We start from the raw sequence: 17,537 nt of genomic DNA, 5'->3' as shown, positions 1-17,537 counted from the left end.
ATTTGCTAGGGATCAAAGGGCTGATGGTTTTACATTTCTTGATTGCTTGAACCTCCTAATCTCTTGTGCTCCATGACTTGGAAACTACAGCCTAGGGGTACCATGGCAGTGCATTGCTAAACTGGTTGTCCACCTCAGTGCGATGTATCCAATGCATCCAGAGAGGGTTTCATCACTGTATGCTCACTTTATATTGTGCCTGCTTATTTTGTGCCTATATGTTTAGGGGGAAAAATTGCAACAGTTTTACAAGGTCTAGTTTCCTTTGAGTAACAGAAAATTGCAAAGTCATTTCATTTCTTTAAAAAAAAAAAACCAAAACCCAAAACAAAACAAAAACATGCACTTCACACGTTTACATTGGTTTACAATTAAAAAAAAAGAAAAAGGAAGCATACAGACATTCAAAAAGGGGGGCAGAGAGAGAAAAAAGAGAGAGGGGGGGGGATGGGTGTAGCAATACTGATTCAAAACTGAAATGGAAGACAGTTTCTCCCTAGAACACTTTAGGGTTTTCAGAGTCCTTATTCCATAAAAGGAATATACTTGAAACACATCCCATTTAGGTGAGATGAGATTGCTAAAATACATACACAACTAAAAAATATGAGTCTTTTTTTTCATCTGTTATCTCCTAAGCTTTGTTGTTTTTGTTTTTTTTTTTCATGTCTATTGCATAACAGCAAGAAACTTGCTTTCTTCTGCAAGTGAGGTCAACAAAGAGCTCATGTCCCCAATCGCCATGTTGGTTGTGCTTACGGGCATAGCTGGGAATGTAAGAGACGCTCGGGGAGTGGTGAGGCGTGAGGAATTGCGGGAGAGATTCTGAATGATACTTGGGCTCAGGGCTCCTGAAATTAAGCTGACATGGTCCCCATCATCTATGATAGCATCGAAATCGATCTGCACACCCTCTAGGCTGTTGCTGTCAATGCTGTCAACTGTGCTCGACACTTGGTTAGCCCCCGGGGAAAGAAGCTCGGATGAGTTTGCAGTCGCAGTCCCCTGCAGCAGGCAGTTAGCTTCTGAGCCAAAGAAAGAACCTGTTTTCATAGCTTGATGGCTAAAGCCCGTGGTTTGGTCATACAACTGACCAGAGTAATTCTGCACGTTAGAGCAGAACTGCTGTGATTGACCTTGCATCTCCATCTTAATGGCGTTTACCCTGTACGTCTGGTTGCCATCACTTATGTGTCCTTGCTGTTGTGCCAGGTTGTTTCTCAACATGTTTTGCCTCCTGTTGCCGCTGTAATTGGAGCACGGCTGGTAACTTTTGGCCACTGACAAACCTGAAGGCTGGCTACCAATGGTGTGAGACACCGGTGGACAACTCTGTGGCCCTTGATACAGGCTGCTTTGTGAGGTAGGACTAACCTGCCCTAGCATCATTTGACTGGATTGATTGACTGCCTGGTAATGAACACCATCTCCGACTGTCTGGTTTTGCAAATATTCCTGTTCCATCATATTCCTGTTCTGCATCCCATTTGCCATACCAGTGGCTTGGTCGCTGGATGCCATGGGATGGCCAAAATTTTGCTGGTTCCCACTCACTGGCATGTTGCTGCTTCTCAGCTTCTGCCCTTGAACTGCCACGCCACAGGCATTGCCCATCACCCCAGACATCATTGCTTGCCTGCTGATGCTTTCACTGTAAGGCTTATTGGGCTGCACGCTGAAAGAATTACTGGCTCCGCCGCCAAGAACCGTGTTTTGCTGTAAACCGTAGGAACCGTTGTTTTCCACAGCCCGAAGGCCCGAGTCTGCTGCACCGCCGAGCGCTGACTGCACTTCAGTTTCGAAGGAGATAAGTCAGAACTTCCTGAGCTTACTTCATTCCACTGAATGGGCAAGTCGCTCTTGTTTGCTTCAGAGCCTGCCTGCTGACTGCTCGGTGGAGGGGCTTGGTCAAAGTTGCTGGGGTTGTTGTTTCCTAACACTGAGCTGTGATGCATTTTGTTACTGTCTAGGACATTGTTCAACAAGTGATCGTACATGCCCTGGTTCTGGGAATTCAGATACTGAACCACGTCATCTGGCAGGAGATCCTCATCATTCAGACTGCCACCCGTTTCCATCGTAGCAGCCTCTAGGGCGACGTTCTCGCTGATGCTCGGAGGACAGGGGGAGCTGAAGCCACGGAAGACGCCACCCTCAGAACGGGTATAGTTCTGAAGAATAAGGTTGCGCTTTTCCATGGATGGAGGCAAAGCAGGAGGGTTAAAGCTATTAAGACTGTTGAAACGCTGGACTCTAGGGACAGAAAGGTTGTCGGAGGCCATTCTTACTGGATCGCTGGCTCTCCTCGTCCCGTTTCCTAGAGCATCATGAGGCAGAAAATGCCTCCTGCTGTAACCATTTGCCCCACCGTCACTACATCTTCGGGGGGCATTCACTGGAGGCAGTGGAGATACTCCGGACTCCCTGCAGTCACCCAAGAGTGCCATCCTTGTTTTGAGGCTCATCCTCTCCATGTTAGGCAGTGGAGTTGGTGGGGGTCCACCAGTAGCTGCTGCGTATTTCGCTTTCAGCCTGTATTGCTGGGCCGGGGTGAGGCTGAGAAGACTTGGCAGGTCGTCACACTGGCTCGCTTCACTGGAGCGCCGGGAGGCATCCGTCGAGATGGGGTCATAGGAGTCTGCAACACTCACGTTCTGTGGTCGTCCCTCCACCTGGGAGGCATCGCTGGACCTCCGGCTGGAGAAGCAAGGTGAGATTCCAGAAGACCTGCGGCTGCTCAAGTAGGCTGAACTGATTGTGCTAGTATTGCTGTCCCTCCTGTTCAGCATGTTCAACACAGTGATGTCCGTACTTGAAAGTTCATTCTTGTTTGGCAGAATGGTCATGGATCCTCCTACACTGCAGCTGCTGTTCGACTGGGTACCTGGAGGTAAAATTCACAGTTAAACAAACAGGCATCACCCAGAAACTGGTACAGAAAACACCCAGTAAAGAAGGAAGGGGAGTATAGAGGAAAAGCCTGCATCATCACAGCAAACCGCAGCAGTGCTCTTTATTGAAAGAAGTAGGGATAAAAACTGTGTCCTTAGGTTAAAAGCTAATTCAGAGACTCAAGGGTAACATTTCAGTGTGAATCCCAGCACAAAATTTACAGACCATAGCCACAGCCTGTCATCAGCTCTGGTCTGCAGTGCAGCTATGCTGACTGATGTGCCAGAAGGACACATTCGTAAGTGAGCTTTTTATAGGCAAAATATAATTGAGCAGGCATTTGCGTGGAATGGCAAAATATACAAACTGGAGGCTATTCAGGGTCATTCCTAAGACTTCTTGAAATATTCTTGAAATAAGTCCTAACAACTGCAAAACATCTTTTCTGGCTTCCTTGTTTTGTTTTGTTTTTAAGTAAACAGAATAAATTTCTTAATTTACATAGTTCCTTTTGACTGAACGGGTTTCAGAAAACCTGGGCTGTCGCTGCTGGGTGGAGTGCAGAAACCTACGGGCATGTTGTGGGCAATGCAGAGGCAGCAGGGATGTACATTTTGGCAATGAGCAGCTCCTTGTATGAAAACAACTATAGGTCTTCAGGGTTCAGTCTTGCCTTGCTCCCACATTCACGGGCATCTGCCCTTTGTGGCAGCAGTATTTGTAGATATGATTACTTGTATGTGTGGAAACAGTTTATTTAAAGGGCAGCCCAACAAAACTACGCAAAAGGTGCCTTGTTAAGGCCTCATCTGGAAGACTTCCACACAATAAACTGGCAGGTATTTATTTCATCTGCCTTGCCTCAAAACAAGACAGGATTATGATAATCTTGGGTCCAAACCTTTAGCTGTAGGGAATATTTCAAATGTGATGCACAGTTCCCCTGCTGGCCCCCGTTCTGTAAAGCATGGGACTATCTGACTTCTCTCAGGTAGTAGGGCTTGTAATGAGGGGATAAACAAAAAGTGATCAATTTACGAACCATTCTCATAGCTGCCGAGTTTCATAAGCTGCACTACTGTTTTGCAAGGGTTGCAAGATTCTGATTGCAAGCAACGAATTTAAGGACAAAAAGCATTACCACTCCCGTTACGTGTATCTCACCATTTCCTATGAGAGGCGGCAAGGTTGTGGCTTTGGAAGGTGGAACGGGGTTCAGTCTTGGAAGCATTCCATTAACTTGTTTCAACCTTTCTAATTTCACTTGCTCCATCCATTTGGTCCCTGTCATATTCCTCCTGGCCTGTAAGCCAAGTGCTGTGGTGGCTGTGGAAATGGTAGAGTCCATGATTGGGGTTTCATCGATGACACTGAGGTCTCCTACACTACCGCCACCGGTCAGAGTAAGCTCGATCCCATTGTTGGAATAGTTGCTGATGGGGGACTGTTCGCTGCTGCATGTAGACTGACCACCAGGGCTTGGCTGAGATGTCTGTTGGAGTGAAGTAAGGAAGAAAAGAATGTGAGGCTTAAGCAAATAACGTTAGCAAAGCACTTGCAGCAAATGTGAGTCTAAAGGGAGCCGAAGGAAATCAAATATAAAGATAAGCCTAGCATTACAAGATGATGGTCATCGTTCATTAAGAGGCTTTCTAGAATATTGATTTTAACTGCAATGAGTGCCGTTGCAAAACTCAAGATTAAAACCCACTTTAATATCTTGCTGATAGTACACATTATATCTACATGAGACATTTATTTGTTATTCCCATAACTGCTTCTATCACTTCATGTCATTTGTGAGCATGTACGTGTGGATGCTCTGTTTTGGGTATGCGCTGCTCCCAATTGAAACTGCGGGTCAATAACCAAATCAGAAGGCAGCCATGTTACGAGGTCTAATTTACCCTGCTAGGTTTGCAGCAAGCAAACAAACAAACAAGACTCCAACAACACTGGAATTTGGGGTTTTTTAATTAGACTTGTGGCTAAAGAATGTAAGTATTTTCCAAGCTTAAGGCTCATTGTTACAAGCAGTGGTTGGCCTGAAATGCTGGCGTGTAATAAAAAAGGGACAAAGCATCAGTGCAAAAATACTGTATCATATTATCAGCGTCCCGTGACCCTAGCAGCACTCTCTAACTTACACCATCTCTGCCCTGAATCAAGAAGATGATGACCTACTGAATCAAATCCTTTGTTTCATTAGAATTTAAGAATTTAAATTTAAGAACAGTACACAGTACAGCTCGCTAATCTACAGGGATGTAAACCACCGCAATAGCTTCTTCTTTCTTAACAGGCAGTGTTCCCTGCTGCTCTAGAAAAATTCTTGCTGTGGGGAAACGCCGGCTTGATTAATTTTTTATACTCATAAAGTTCTCGTAAAAGAATGGGAAAATTTCTCTGACAAACTGAAACACTCAGACAGATAGACTGACAAACAAAACAGCAAGACAAACAGAAGTCTCTGGACGTTAATGTAGGTTTCATCAGTGTGATCACAAATCCGTGAGGCATGCAGTATCATTTTGCTCCCAAGAACAGTTTCCTGTAAGTATTTAACTTTTGGGGTTTTTCTTGTTTGTTTTTTATTTATTTATTTATTTATTTATTTATTTATTTATTTATTTATTGTTTTCTCCTGCCAGCCTGGATGCTGTTTTTTCCACATTTTACTGACAAATGCTGGCTAGAATCTCCGAGGCAGCAGTGACGGCTCTCACTCCTGCCATCAGTGAATGAAGACAGAGATTCACGGCAATACTATAGCTTCATATGCCCCTGAGGATTCCATTAAGATGCAGTAACTATTCTATTATTTCTAACTTGAACAATGATACTTAGAATTTATGAGGCCACACTGAGCATGTTCATTTCCAAGTCCTGGCCATGGCAGATTTGGTGACAAGAATAGAAATAACCATTATTACACAGAAGAGAGTTTGTGCTTCTGGACACATGGAAGAAGAGTACTAAGGGTCAGAAGCCTGTTCTTGTAGCCACGTGTCAAGATCACAGAAGTGAGAACTGTATTATGGGGAACATACATTTCCAGATGTGCAATACATAAAAAAATGGATGTCTCATCTAGAGGGAAAGGTACAAAGACATTTATGAGACATTTCACCAACATAAGCCAGATTTTTCACATGTCAAGTGTTGCAAAATGCTCACAGCACATTACATTTGGGAATGAGTTTGATGGATTGCACATTACTAAATAACGGAATGATTGGACAACAGGCAGAAGGCTAAAATAAAGACATAAATAATGTTGCAATAAGAAAAACAGCATGGACAACAGGCAGAAGGCTAAAATAAAGACATAATGTTGCAATAAGAAAAACAGCAGAAAAGTTAAAATGCCCTCACCTTATTACCCACTGTCCTTAGGAAGTTAGAACAAGACATTTAAGAGCATTAGACAGAAAAGACATTGGATTAGTTGAAAAACAGAAAATATATCTTAATTCACACAAGCAATGAAAAGCAGGAAATGCAGAATTGGTTTTAGAAGATATTTTTCAGTGAGAAATATTTAATATTATGTAAGCAATCAGCATTAATACCTCTCTCCTGCAAACTTTACTGATGTTAAAACCATCTAAGCTCAACGTGCCTCAATAATGCTACAGATGTACCTAGCTAAGGAAGAGGGCAACGGGTTTTGTTCCTTTGTAATCTAAGGTAGTTATTACCAAAGATGGGAGAGCACCTCCTTTAGTCTTCCGCGGGTGCAGCCCTTGGAAGTTTCTGAATTCAGGATTAACACTCCACAATTTGGGCATAAGCCTTAGGCACAGTATAGCAGTAACTCGTATTTCAATGAGTAATCACATTGAATTGCAGCATGATTAACAATATGAGCAGAATTTGGAGGGCTCATATTTGCACTCCCCAAGGGTTGGGTCCAGACGAGTTGTAGACCCAGATGTGGAAAGGGATGGAGTGACTGCCTTTGCTAGTTTTAACCCTTGTGGAGAGGGTGGATGGCACAGGAGACGCAGGGAAACGAAAAAAACTTATTTATTTAAGATAGCATGTAAAAAAATGGAATAAGGTCCTTTCAATGTCCAAGGCTCTAATGGTTTAATGCAATACATTAAAGTAAACCAGTGAAAAGACCTGCAGAGACTCTTAATTCAGCTCAATTTAGTTAAATTGGAATTAGGTTAACTTGGTCAAGTTAAATTAAGTATCAGATTAACATAAGAGGTCACATCGCAATAGAGATCAAATGTTATCAAAAGATCTCCTGCTGTTTAAGAAAGTCAATTTATCCTGCTTCAGTTGACCCGACAACCTCAAGGCCCTAAAATCTGATTGTTTCTCCAGGTTCTCAAAAAATTATCATCACCAATATCATAATATCAGTTTTTTAGACATGTTTTTTTTTCCACATTCTGGTTTTGAGTCTGTAGGATTCACATTCTCTAACTTGCGTCTGTAAACAGGAGAGTGGAAAAAAACGCCTTTTTAAAAATGAAAGCTCTGATCTTCTCATAATATGCTGCTTCCAAAAGATGGAGCTCTAAGAGAAACAATTATTGTGAGAGTTGCCAACGTTGCGCTTTCTGCATATTGTACAGATTAGACGTAACCTTTTTATTTGCTATTTCTTAGGCTTTAAAAACATTTTACAATGTAAACTAAAAAGAAAATCTCACAAAACCTAACCTTGTGAGCTAGAGCTTATGGGCTTGAGCATTTCACAAAGGGATTATTAACCGCTCGCGAGAAGAAAAAGGACAAAGGGAGCGGCACGGTGTATTGCATACCATTGGTTTTTCTGACTTGACCGCTTTCACTTGGAGGCATTCTTCACGCTTTGAGGTAGTGTTGCTGAGGTCCTTCTGCTCACCAATTGCACCCTGAGTCTGATGGCCTGGTGACCGGGTCTGAGAGTGGCTGCCTGGGTCTCTCGGTGGCGGAGGCCTTGGGTGGATATCTCCCCGCTGCTTCTTGGTGACGTGTGCCTCCGGGCCATGCACAGTCTTCACGTGTTTCCGGAGAGAACTGGGGTCTGTGTAGCGCTTTGTGCAGCCTGGTATCTTGCAAACATATGGTTTCTGCCAAGCCAGGAGAAACAAATTATATTTAATTCCATGTGGGACTCCTGAGGAGTTCCTTGGAGCACAGCTGGTGTTACAGTTATACGCTTTCACAGTGAATTTGTTATCTAATTTATGGTCTCTAGAGTGACTGCACCTTGTTAAACCTATTAATTCCCTTGGTTTTAAAGGTACCCATTAATGCTGCCCAGTTTACAGAGGGCAGAGCCTCTCATGATATGAACCAGCACAGCTTTGACTTCTCATAGCAGCAGAGTCAACAGAGCTGTGGCAATTTATGAAGGCTGGCCTAATTTTCTGTCCTGTCCACTGCCCTCAGCAGTGCGATATCCTGTTTCTAGTATGCCCAGTACCTACTCCTTGACATCCAGAGGCAAACAACCCCCTTCAAATCATGTTGGGACACAGGTTCAGACAGGATTATCTGAGGAAGAATTTCAGATCACCAGAATAATGTCAAAGGACAGGATTCCGTTCCGTAAGCATTTTCATGTTGCAACAATATATGCACCACTACTATCACTGCTACTAGCATAACTAATCACTCATTTTCTTTAAAAGCACCTGCCTTCATCTGTGAATTTCTCTAGTTTCACTAATCAATGCAGAACAAAACAAATTTACTGTCTAATAATTTCATGAAGACTCTTTGTTCTTGTATCATGAGACGATTAGAAAGGAAAAGTTGAGCCCTTCCTAAACAGTTCAATTGCCTCGGGAAACAAAGTATCATTCACTCACTTTTATTATGGAATTGTTTCCAAGAAACTACTATTTTTAAGTCCTACTTGTACTAGTCCTCAAGAAAAGAAAAGAAAAAAAAAGATCCTCATGCAGAGTTTCTCAAAGGGGTTCTCTGTCTGCTTACACATGGCACTGCGGAGCCTTTGACAAATGCAGGTTCCTAATGGCTACCTGAGGCCTAAGCCTGCTTCCACTGACATCAGCTGGAAAAAAAATCCCCTTGACTTGAACAGGAGCAAAAATGTCAGTTGTGAGCAATTGGAAGTTATTGCTCTGCTTTCTGAGGCAGGCTTTCCCATGATGCTATGGAAGTACAAATCAATTACCTCTTTCCTGCATATGTATAGGCCAGATCTCTATCAAGATATCTCAGCTGCTTTTAAATCTGTCTGTGGGTTAGCTACTTAAAAACCAAAGTGGCACTGCGAGGACATGCTGAATTGGGTCTGTGCTTTCCATAGTATTCTCGGCACTACATCAGTATACACTGCCTAAGAGTATTAGCCCGCTTCATTGGAACATAATGGTGAAGGAAATTTCTCATTTGACTTTGCTGCTGCAACTACCAGAAATGATGCACAGGAGGAGGTTTTTTTTGGTGACCTCCTGTTAGACATGAAATCCTGATCTTAAAACAACAGGGAGTCCAGGTCATGTCAGCAAGTCTGTGAGGATCTTACTCATCAGCTGGGCAATAAACAGATTAGTTCAGACAGTGAATGAAACAAAAGCTCAGTCAGCTACTGGCGAGACTTTGGTGAACTTCTTTCTACCTTGGTGACAATTCACAGAACTGCTGCTGGGCTTCAGTGCAGTTGTTGGGCTGCTGAGAGCGAACTCAAGAGATGTGCAATGCTCTCTGCTTCCCTTGTGAGTCAAGAGATGCTGCAGGGACCAGGGGACTGGAAGAAGATGAACGTGCTCCCAGGAGATTCTGCCAGCCCCAGTGAGTGCCTGCGACAGACCTGATCGACAGAGAAGGATACAAGCCATGTGGAAATGTATACACCTGCTATGGTGTCCAAACCACACGGCCTGCTGGGCTGTCCTGCCCTTCCAGTATTTTTGGCTTTAGGCTAGACAGGTCAAAAAGGAGAGAGACAGGGCTCCCCCAGGAGATGATGTGACTCCCTGTGTAACCTGAAATGGGGCAATAAAACAGGGAGAAGGCATGAATATGGCGTGACTCCTGCAAGAGGGGGCAGCAGTAACAGGAGACACATGGTAATAAAGAGCTGTTACACGGACAGTTTGGGAGGGGGCTGTGACTGCCACGGCTGGTTTGCTAGAGAAAGATCAAATCCCCTCCACTGCGTCGCTGCTCTGTGGGGTCTGTTCAGGATAGACAGAAGAGTGAAATAGCCCAGGAAAGAAGGAAAAGGCGTAACTCAGAACTTCCAGTGCAACCCACATTTTCCAAGCCCTGGACACTCCCGCAGCAGCCAGAAAGGATGCCCAAGCCAGGGATGTGCTCCGGGCGCTGGATGAGCCACTCCAGCTCCGATCTGTCCCTGGTTAACACACCTGTTTCCATTAGACCCCTCCTTCAAACCTCTCCTACACTTAATAAAATGACCCACAGCCTCTTTAGGTCCATAGGCCACCAGAAAGACTGTGCTCGTAAGGCCCACCTAGAACTTATTCTTTTCAGGCTGCTGAGGGTTTCAGTGCCTGTCCTCTGTAACAAATTGCTATGATCACATTGTACGTCTGTTCGACTACGGATTTGATTATTTTTTTGAAGCTATGCTTACTTACCTCATTGGAATGAGTCCTATTTTGGTGCTTGGCCCTGTCGGACGCATTGGAGAAAGCTTTGTTGCAGCCTTCGTGTTCACACACATATGGTTTCTCTCCAGTGTGAGATCTCAAGTGCGTTTTCAAGTTTTCTAGCCTGGAGTAGGCCTTTGTACAACCTTCAAACTGCAGACAAGAAGTAAGCCTGGATTAATTTTAATCTTTGGACTTGCAGGCAACGGTAAAAGCTGACCTATAAAAGTTCAGAAACTTTCCAAGCCTTCATAACCTTGCTCAATGTAATTTTGTTTTGATTTGTTGGATTTTAATTTTATCCAGGCAAACCCCATCACAGCTCAAGTTAAAATGCTTCCAGCATTATGCAAATCTTCTCCCACAGGAGAGCACAGAATTTGTATACTTCATCTAAGACAGAAATCCATTGCAAAGTCATTACGAGACTGGTGGCCAGCAATGACACCCAGATGTAGCTCTGTAAGAGAAAGTGCCTTTAAATAATTAAGCACACTGAGCCCTGTTTAATAATGCCTTTTGGGGCTTCTTTGAACTTTAAACTTGAGGAAGTGGGCCAAATTATCCAGTGAATCCCCTCTCCTAAAGCTCTTGTCACCTGGGCGAGCTGGATAATGAAGCATACATGGTAGTCTCCTCTCCAACAAATGTCCGACAGACAAGAGATCAGGGAATGCAGCATCTGCGCCGTCCTGCTCCCTGCAGAGTCCCAGCTCCCCCGTCCGAGCCTGGAGCTCAGCCCCCTTTACTCACAGTGCATTTGTGTGGCTTTTCCCCTGTATGTCTCCTCATGTGGACCACCAGCATATACTGGGCTTTGAATGGTTTCTGCTCCCGGGAACAGTCCAGCCATCGGCACACAAACTCTTTCTTCTCACCGTGTATATGGTCGTTGTTTATATGCTGTTCGGGTAGAAGAGAGATTACAGCTTAACAAGAAATGCAACATCGTCATTGCTGTAGCTTCGCATTGGAATGGCACCAGAGGCTCAGGTGTGAACCAGGATCCTGCAGTAAGAAGATTGTCTGTGCTCCAACGCGATCACGGGGTTCAAATTCTAGATCTCACTGAAGCCCACTAAGGCCCATGAATTTGTTTCTACTGACGTCAACAGGCTTTGGATCAGGGTTCAGGGATACGGGCTGTTAAATGGACCCTGGATAATCTCATGCATGGCAACATTTGCGTGACTCACGCTGAGTAATGCTCTCCCGGATCAGGGAAGCCTTACTTAAGCGCCACTCAAGACAAACTAGGTTTACAAAATCGGGCCTTTAAAAACATGTTCTCCAACCTGAAAAATCAACAGAACTGCTAAAGCACTTTTCCACCAAAACTTTCAACTCACCATATTTTCTTTCGGTAAAGGTATTGGGTTAGTGTACATGTTGCGGCATCAGAAATAAAACCCTACACGCTGCAGTAACTAAAAACTCTGAGCACAGAAGCATCCATCAAGCCAGTTTTTGCCATTGCCAAGTACGGCTCTGCCTGGAAGTCTCTGGGAGCGATACCTGCCCCTGGCCTGTTGACACGCATGCACGTGTCTTGCTGTGGTCGGTGTCATCTGCCTGAGTGTATCCAGATGGATACAGGCTGGAGCCATGTACCTTTTACTGTTCCAGAAAAGTAGCTTGCTCTGTTCCCTTCACTAAGATCCAGTTCAGCAGAGTATTTAAATATGGATTTAATTCTTGCTGGTTGTGTCTCTGAGAAGAAACGGGCAGATGAATCGGGGCCAGCCTCAAGATTGGTTTGTTTTTTCAAGGTTTAACTGTTTGAATTTTTTTGCACAGCTTTGGAAAACAACATAAGCACCTGCACCTGGACTTTCAAAGGTTTATAAAGGTTTCAGCAAGAGCTACCAGACTCGTCCTCCTGGACTCTTGGAGAGAGCCTCAGAGACTTCATTCACCATTGCTGTACTTTCTACCACAGCTGGCTAGCTGTGCCACTAGATGGCTGCATTTCTCAGCAAATGCAATTATTTCCATTATGGTAGGAGACAAAACTCCTTCCAGAGTTTATATTTGATCACAGAACAGGGATGAAATCTGCATCTGCCCTGTGAGTAGCTCACAGAGAAAAAACAGCCGTACAGAAACTCAGTAGTCCGTACTGGAACACAAAGAAGATAATCCCAATCCTTTCTAAAGTCCTGAAAACAATCAGAAAACCAAATAAAATCACTTAAGTTCGCAATTATGCAGCATTGCCATGGCAAACAGATGTGCATTGCCTATAAAAGATGACTGCTCTTTTTCTCTTTCTGAAACTTTATTGCCATTTCTTAAAAGTTGTGATGGGGCGCAGAGCACATGAACAGAGCAGATGTGCTGGACAACGTACAACATGTAATCTGCAGGAGTTTATGTTTCAAGTGCAGATCTCTAGTCCATTCGTACTACACACGCCTGTACCAAAAGTGTACAGATGCCCTGTGCTGTGAAATGGCATTGGAAGAGTACAGCGAGGCTAATGTGCACTCTTCCTCCCTGAAGGAGAAAGAAGTAACGGGACAGAACTCAATGCATTAAAGTAATTCTTGGCCAAATCTTTCTGTAATCTGCAATGTAAACATTGCAGACTGTAAGGTATTTGGTTAAACCTACATGGCCAAGAGGGAAATGAAAATTGAGTGTGTGACACAGGCTTTCCGTCTGATACAAAACTTCAAGGCTGGTTCAATCAGTTCACAACAGCCCCTCCCTCTTCCTCCCCCTGCATGGACACTCAGGCACCACGGATGCTCTTTCAGAAGAATTCTCCACAGGACACTGTTTCTCTTTGTCCCTGCAAATGAGCTTGCTCCTTGCTCCAGACCTCTAGGCTTTATCAGCATGAGCATCCTCTAAAACTGGCCTTTCTCATGGGCGTAAAACACCCTTCCTCACTCCCTCCCCAACCCAGGCTGTCTGCAGCAGCTGGCAAGGCTTGCCCAGGACGGTGACTTGATCATTTGCCTCTCTACGTCCCTCCACTGGCTTGCCTGTCAAGTATCTTCTGATCACCCTCAGGTCACTGCACAACCATGTCCCTCCATATTCATCTGCCCTTCTCTCTTATCCTGTCACCACTCTCGTACTCGCTCTGCTCTTCCTACAGTCAAACCCCTCTTTGCACTGTTTTGCCTCATGGCTCTGGTGCTCCACGTAGCCTCTGAGAGCTCACCTGCCAAGCCACCTCGTTCTTATTCAACCCCTGTGAGGATCCTCACCTTCAGGTAAAGCCTAGAAGAAATGGGCTCATGACATCATCTGCTAACCTTGGTAATTTCTTTAGCTCTGAGGGGAGCTGCTCAATTGCTTTTCGCAGAGGGGTGATATTTTAGCAGACCTCTAAATGTGCCCAAATACTGTAACGCTGGTCTGGAAGAAGACACTTGCTAGACATTTAACCAGCACAAGTAAGAGGCCAACAGCAGAAACCAGCAGTGCTCTCGGGTAAGGAGATCCACAGCATTCATCATCCTGACCACGCAGGGCCAGATGCAAATGCCCTCACTCGCTCAAGCTCTGATCAGTCCTCTGCTATGGGCACACAGGCGGAACTATACAAATACAAAACAGGAACTAAATCTACACTGGGATTTTTTTCTCATTATCATTTGGCAGAAACAATGTGCAATACTTACAACATGTTTATAGGAAGAGGGAGGTCTCACTGTGCAAACAACGGCAATTAGAAAAGTTCAGAAGTTTGTGAACTCTGGCATTCAGGTCCTTTGACTCAGATAATTACCTTTGGATTTTGCACGGTGTTTTTGGCTCCCTGGTCTCTATTATGAGAGGGAATGAATAGTTTTGAGCTTGTAAAACAAAGAACAGTCAGGAATAAGAGTATTATGCAAAGCAGAAGCTTTGGTGTAGTACAATACGGATTTATAGGGTTTCAATTTATAATCTGTTTGTAACCTTATTACACCCATGAAATGTCACATTCCAGGGACTAGATCAGAAGGATTTTTTTTTTCCTGGTGAAATTGAATTTTGATGCAGTTTCAGGGTGTGAAAAGGCTTTTCTTTTAATTTTGTAGGCCCAAACCTGCAAGTTTTACTTACATTGGTAATCCTTATTACAGTAAATAGGCGCATGAAAGCCAATGATATTACTCCCTAGTGTCAGGTTTGCTAACATAAAGCTCTGAAGCACCAGCTCTGTATTATTAAGAATTTCTGACCCAAAAAAAAAAAAAAAAGCCCCCATTAAAAGCTGGAATTCTACTAGCTATCTCCCACTGCACACAGCTCCAAAAAGCTGCTAAACAGGGGTCATTTGCAGAATACCAGTCACTTTCATGCCACTTCAATGCTCATTACCAAACCTCAGTCTGTCCTGGCTCATTTGCTTTCCTTTTCTTTAAAAAATGTTGCTGTAATCATTTGGCTCCAAAATACCCTAAAATGAACAGAGGGAGCTGACCTAAATACTGATTTTGGTCTCAGAACACCCTGGCTTTGAAGGAGGAAGCTCTGAGATGGATTTTGGTTCCAGAGCAAAAATACCACCAAATTCGTTGAAAGCAAGGCTGAAGTTGGCCTGTCATCTCTACTGGGGAAGGTCAAAAACCAGGGGTAATGAGAAGCACAACCTGCAGTGTCCTGGAATGCTTACGTGGTAAGAAATGCTATTTAAAAAGGGAACACCTTAAAACATACATGTTCACACATATCATCAATGCACACCGTAGGTGCAACTCCATCATGTAGCCGGTGATGTGAGGTGACACTGGAGGTAGAATCTGCAATAATCTTAGTCTTCTATTTCCTTCTGTGTGTTTTTTAGAAGAGAAGTATCTAAGCATATCCTAGCTGACTGCTTGGTACCCATTAGCTATTCAATACCTAAAAAAAGGCCAAATGTACTCTCACTGTAGTCAAGCAGGAGGACGAAAGCCCCTTCGTACCAGTGGAATGAGTTATGAACAACAGAAAAAGAATGACTGTCACCCACAACTGAGATTGCATCTGAAAGCAAAGTGTTATTTGGTGGATAAAGCAGGAAATACTGGGAAAATCTCCTGATTCTGCTTTCTAACCTAGACATGCTACCCCAGCACAGGCCAGGAGAAAACTGGAAAGAGATCATGCCATGGTCTCCAACCTATAATGTATTAAGTTAGTAGCACAGTGGAAAGCACTCACAGTTGCCAAAAATTAGTTTAATTTCAATTATACAATGACAATTTTAGACTTTTATCTTCTCACAGTTATTTCCCTGTGTTCTAAAAATTAAAAAAAGAGGTGCTAAATAACTCCTCACCAAACCTCAGTACTGACATCAAGAACAGCATCTAAGCCACCTTCTAGCACAAATGTCCCCCTGGACTGTACTGCCCCAGAAAGTCCCTCAAACCAGCAGAGCCACCGCATTTGCTGTGTAGGGGATAAGGAGCAAACAGCGAGGAGGCACTGCAGCGGAACGGCTGCTAAACACAGCTCATCCCACAGCTGCGCCGGGGAGTCACGGAGCCCAGGGGCTGCAGAGAGGAGATGTGCAGAGGTTGTGTCCGCAGTAACAGACTGGACGGCTCTGAGGCTGGCTTGGAAGGGGATTAGCTGTCCCTGGCCTGTACGTCCTGCAGGGAACGCTCTTACCTATGCATTTTGCATAGGGGATGTAGCTTTGTCCTTAAGCCCAGATACAGTTAGAAACAGGAGGGGGGTTCCTGGTCATCAGGCCCATCGGTCACCGTGGCAAGCCCCGCTACAGATAATCCCGCTCATGAATGGAGCAAGCTCAGTCTTCTAAGCACGCTGGAGAGCTACTCCCTCTGCTCCCAGTGGAAGGCTCTTCTAGGAACTCACTCCTCTGCTGGTTAGCAACTAATTTCTAGCTTCGATTTATTTGCAGCCAATTTATATTCATTTGTTCTTGTGCCAACACTATCCTTTAGCTTAAACAGCTCTGCTTGCCTGCATGGTGTTTATTTCTCTCCCTCCCCCACCCCACCTAACTGACAGACAGCACTCTCCTCTCTGCCTTCACTTGCTGGATTAAATAAACTAATTCCTTCTGGTCTTCTCTAGGATGACCAAGTCCTCGTTCCCCCTCTGCTTTGGCTTGAGGTGTGTTAGTCCCTATGTCCTGCCTGTCATTTTGTTCCCAGGTTCCTCATTGCCACCTCCAGGCCCGTGTTAGTCCACCCCTCCCCTGTGGTCCTCTCAGCCCTCTTCTTCACCTGCTCTAGTACGACTTGAACCTTCTCAACCAGAACAGTGTGAAGTCCAGGAGTGCTCGCCAGACTTGGCGTAACAGAATTCAGATTTCCCTGTCCTTGCTTAGGTGTTAAGTACAGGTCTCTCCTTTGCTTTGGACTTGAGACCTTTACTAAAGCATCTGAGTGCCTCATAGCTCGTGACTATACCCCTCCTAACAACAAACCTTGGGAAATAGCATCTTCTACTTTGGCTGCAGTAGAGGCAGAGACTTAAGGCCCAGGAAAGCTAAAACACACATGCATAGAAGTATTCAGGTCTCTGATTCCCACTAAAAGTAGTCACTTGTTCAGGAGCAGTGTGCATACTTCTGAGGTTCTGGACCCACACAGCTTCCTGAGGTATCCAAGTGATTGTACAAAGAGTATCAGCATTCAGAAAAGTGACAGGATGGCACTTAAGCAAGTACCCATGCTTGCCTGCTCCCCAGGGATGCAATCCACAGCTCATCACGGCTCCTCGATACCATTTTAGGTAGTCAGGCAACTAAGAGATGACATCAGGCAGGCCTCCCTACCATCTCATTAACATCTCGATAAAGATTAACCCCATGATCCACAGCAAGATGGACAGACAAAAGCTTTGTAAAGAAGTCGGGATATAAAGGAGGTCCTGGTGAGGCAGGAAGTATCCTGCGACAATAGAAATCCCATTGTGAGGAGGAAAAAAACCCTGTGTCTCCGTGAAGTGAAATCCCCAGCAGACTTTTCGGACACATTCCAATCACTGCAATCGAGTCTCTCGCTAACCTCTGTGACTCTCTTAGAACAATGCATGCATTTTAATTTCCTCTTATCTGCTGGAAAATAGGTATGGATCCCGTCTGTCCTTTCCCTA

General features: G+C 44.4%; 1 protein-coding gene across 1 annotated transcript; it reads right to left on the bottom strand.

Moving 5' to 3' along the window:
- Positions 1-669: 669 nt before the first annotated feature.
- LOC104124845 (transcriptional activator GLI3-like) lies at positions 670-11,869 on the bottom strand. Its single transcript, XM_009637220.2, is given in 7 exon segments — positions 670-1,745; positions 1,748-2,884; positions 4,057-4,384; positions 7,674-7,964; positions 10,470-10,634; positions 11,235-11,384; positions 11,831-11,869. Coding segments are annotated over 7 exon segments (3,186 nt in total).
- Positions 11,870-17,537: the final 5,668 nt, after the last annotated feature.

Source organism: Egretta garzetta, unplaced genomic scaffold, assembly GCF_000687185.1.
Source record: "Egretta garzetta isolate BGI_Z169 unplaced genomic scaffold, ASM68718v1 scaffold194, whole genome shotgun sequence".
In the NCBI taxonomy this organism is placed as follows: Eukaryota; Metazoa; Chordata; class Aves; order Pelecaniformes; family Ardeidae; genus Egretta; species Egretta garzetta.
The sequence above is the reverse complement of the archived record's forward strand: the minus strand, read 5'-3'. Positions and strand labels throughout refer to the sequence as shown.